Source organism: Monoraphidium neglectum (genome assembly GCF_000611645.1).
Source record: "Monoraphidium neglectum strain SAG 48.87 unplaced genomic scaffold scaffold02347, whole genome shotgun sequence".
Taxonomy (NCBI): domain Eukaryota; kingdom Viridiplantae; phylum Chlorophyta; class Chlorophyceae; order Sphaeropleales; family Selenastraceae; genus Monoraphidium; species Monoraphidium neglectum.
The window spans coordinates 3,293-6,411 of NW_014011281.1; the positions used below are offsets into that span (position 1 = coordinate 3,293).

General features: G+C 66.5%; 2 protein-coding genes across 2 annotated transcripts; one reads left to right on the forward strand and one right to left on the reverse strand.

The window, feature by feature from the left end:
* Nucleotides 1–396: 396 nt before the first annotated feature.
* MNEG_10512 (hypothetical protein) lies at nt 397–972 on the reverse strand (the record flags this gene model as incomplete). Its single annotated transcript, XM_014041014.1, has 1 exon — nt 397–972. A coding segment is annotated over one exon (576 nt), but the record flags the coding sequence as incomplete, so codon positions are not given.
* A 1,186-nt stretch (nt 973–2,158) lies between these two features.
* Nucleotides 2,159–2,863, forward strand: MNEG_10513 (hypothetical protein; the record flags this gene model as incomplete). Its single annotated transcript, XM_014041015.1, has 2 exons — nt 2,159–2,498; nt 2,682–2,863. 2 exons carry the CDS (start codon nt 2,159–2,161, stop codon nt 2,861–2,863), a joined length of 522 nt encoding a protein of 173 aa, XP_013896469.1.
* Between the last annotated feature and the right edge of the window lie 256 nt (nt 2,864–3,119).

A 3,119-nucleotide genomic window follows, 5' to 3' on the forward strand; every position in this document is an offset into this window, starting at 1 on the left:
TTCCACCCGCCCGCCCGCGCCTCACCATACAGCAAGGGCACCGCTGCCCCCCGGCGGGCCGCGGATGTGCCACCTGCCGGCTCTGACAGCAGGGGCACAGGTGGCAAGCCCAGGGTCTCCTGGCGCCATGTGCCCCAGCGCTCGGTGAACAGCGGCCACATCCAGTGGCGCACCTGGCGCATTGTGGGGGTGGTGCACCTGGGGGTGCGGGATCCACTGTGCTGGCAGGCCGACCATGTGTGCTTCACCGTGCAACAGACCGCCGGATGGTGGGTGTTGTCTGCTTCAGGCAACATGGCCGCCGTGATGGCCCGTCCGACGTCTGGGGCATCGCTTCACCAGGCATCCCGCAGCCTGTGACTGCCCCATCTTACTGCGGATCGCCGCCACCCTCACCTCCGCCCAGCTCGTGCGTCCCTCCTCGTTGCCCACTGCCTCCCTGAGCTTTGCGTGCAGAGGGGGGTAGGCTGCAGCAAAGCGGCGCTCGAAAGAGGCCGGGCAGCTGTAGGGGATGAGGTAGGGATGGGCCGCTGCGCAGCGCAGCCCCAGAGCCTCTGCAATGTGGAAGGCCTCGAGGCAGAAGAGGTTGAAGACGAGCAGGCGCCCGCGACCCTCCTCCTGTTGCTCTTGCTGTTGCTGCTGCTGCTGCTGCTGCTGCTGCTGCTGCTGCTGCTGCTGCTGCTGCTGCTGCTGCTGCTGCTGCTGCTGCTGCTGCTGCTCCACTCGCTCCTGATCCTCTTGCTGCTGCTCCTGCGCGCCTGCCACTGGTGCTTCAAGCGGCTGCGCCCCTGGCCCAGGAGAGGCAGGGCCATCCTTGCTGCTGGCCAGACTGCTGCTGCCACTGGTGCCCCCTTGCCTGCCGCTGCTGGCCAGGCGCAACGGCCGCGGCAGAGGTGACATGGGCAGACCCAGCGCTTTGCAGCAGGCCTCCAGCACAGCCTCCCTTGCCGCTGCCTCGGACACGGCGGGCATTGACGTCGTGCCGCTGCCTGCAACTTCGCCCCACACGCCTCCGGGGGAGTGTGGAAGGCCCAAACCTAGGGGTAGCCCCGGAAGCAGGGAGGAAAGCCAAACAGCATGGCAAGAGTGTGTTACAAAACACACGTCAGCCCCACCACTGTCGCGGGCATGCAGGTGCCACGCCAGCAGTGCAAGGGGCTGAACATCGCCACGGCTGCCCAGCGCAACAAATGCCACGCGGGGCTTCAGCGGCCCAGGGCCTGCACTCTGCATAAGAATCATTTCAACCACTCATGAGCAATTGATATGACGAATAAACAACGCTACATATGATGAGCTTTATCTTTGAACATGTGATCTGACATTCCAGAATCGAAGTGCTGTACGGTAGATGTCACGCAACACACATGTTGTAAAATTGATTCGGCCGCGCTGATAATGAAACTCTTCATGATTTTGACACGTCCTGGCCGTCAATCGAAGCCTCTGTACCGCATGTAAGCAGCTGCAGACAGTCCTGGTCACGTCAGCTGCCATATAAAAAGGCGGATTGCGTCTCCCGTTTCTGCACGTCGCCTGGCGCTGCAAGCAGTCGCACTACGTCCCAGCGCACCCACGACACCGTTCAACTGTAGGGCTGCGCTCGCTGGAGGGTGCCGGCATCATGGCACAGGCGACGCAGCCGCTGCTGCCGCGGGGCAGAAAAGGCCCTGCTTTCAGTACAGCCCGTCTCTTCGTGCAGGGCGCCCTCTTTGTTGTGGCCGGTAAGCTGAAGCAAGTGCAGGGCGCTCGCTAGCCGCACACTAGCAGCAGGGAGGCGGCGGCGGCCAGCATGTCGGTGACGGTGTGAGATATGACGTGACTCGAAGCAGCAGTTGTGGCGGTATCAGCCCCAGAAACATCACGCCAGGGCGGCCGACTGCTACATCGGCAGTTGGTGCCCGGCCCATCCGCCTCACTTCCCTCCGCCCTAGCCACCCATACCCCCCCCCCATCACCTTGATGACGCCAACCATCAGGGATGCTGGAGGTTGGGGCGGCCGTCCACTGGGGCCACGCGTTTGGCGCAGCGGCAGGCGCCGCCGCAGCTGCCGCGGGCCTTGTGCTCCTCGCCTATGGCGCGTGCCAGGCCGAGTCCACGGCCTGCCCCCCGAGGCTGCCCCACCAAGGCCAAGCCCCCTCGCTGCCGCGGTGGGGCATGCGCGTGATTGAAGCCCTGGGGGCCTTGGTCATGCTGCTGCTGCTGGTGCGCGCAGCCAGCCCGGACCCCAAAGCAACGGCAGCCGCGTTCCCCGAGCGCTGCACCAAGCTCGAGGGCTGCGGCCGTGTGGCGGAGCGGCACCCTCACCGCGCGGGCCCAGAGGTGCCGCTCAAGCTGCGCACGACGCTCGAGGGCGCCCGCGGGGCGGCCGCGGCCTGGGTGCGGGCGCTGCCGCGGGCGGAGGTGCTGTACGACGCGGCGGACGGCGGCGCGGACGGCGGCGGCAGGGCGCTGCTGGTGCACGCGCGCGTCCTGACCTTCTTCTGGGGCTTTGCTGGTGAGGGGGCCCCGGGGTGCGCCGCTCCTGGAGGCTCACGGGCTCAGGCTGCACCCGTGCCAGGCCCCTCTGCTGGTGCTGCGAGAGCGCGCACGCACCGCTTGACGGTCCTATGCCCCCCTTGACGGTCCTGGGCCCCCCTCACCCCCCCCCCTCTTGGGCCAACCTCGCATCGCCCCGCAGACGACTTTTGGGTGCGACTGTCGTGTGCGGGCGATGGGGCCGCACTGGTGGAGGCCCAGGGTCAGCTGCGGCTGGGTGTGGGGGACCTGGGTGTCAACCCTGCGCGCAACCAGGCGCTGCTGGGGGCGTTGCGAGCAGAGGCACGCGTGGGCGCGCTGCCCCCCGGCGAGTGCAAGGGCTGAGGCGGCGGCAGCATCACGCGCCAGGCTGCTGATGGTGGCGTGGAGCAACTTGGCAGGAAGGGTCCCGAGCAATCGGCATATGTGAGCTGTTGCGCGTTCTGGTTTACGCCAGGCCGGCTGCTGAAACATGTCCTTGCCATCCGCGGTATGCTGCCGCAAATGGAAGTGCGAGTGCTGCATGGGCGCATCTGACGTGCGTCTGACCTATTGATACTTCCCCGCCGACCGCAGTCTAGTTGTTGATGATTGGCTGGCG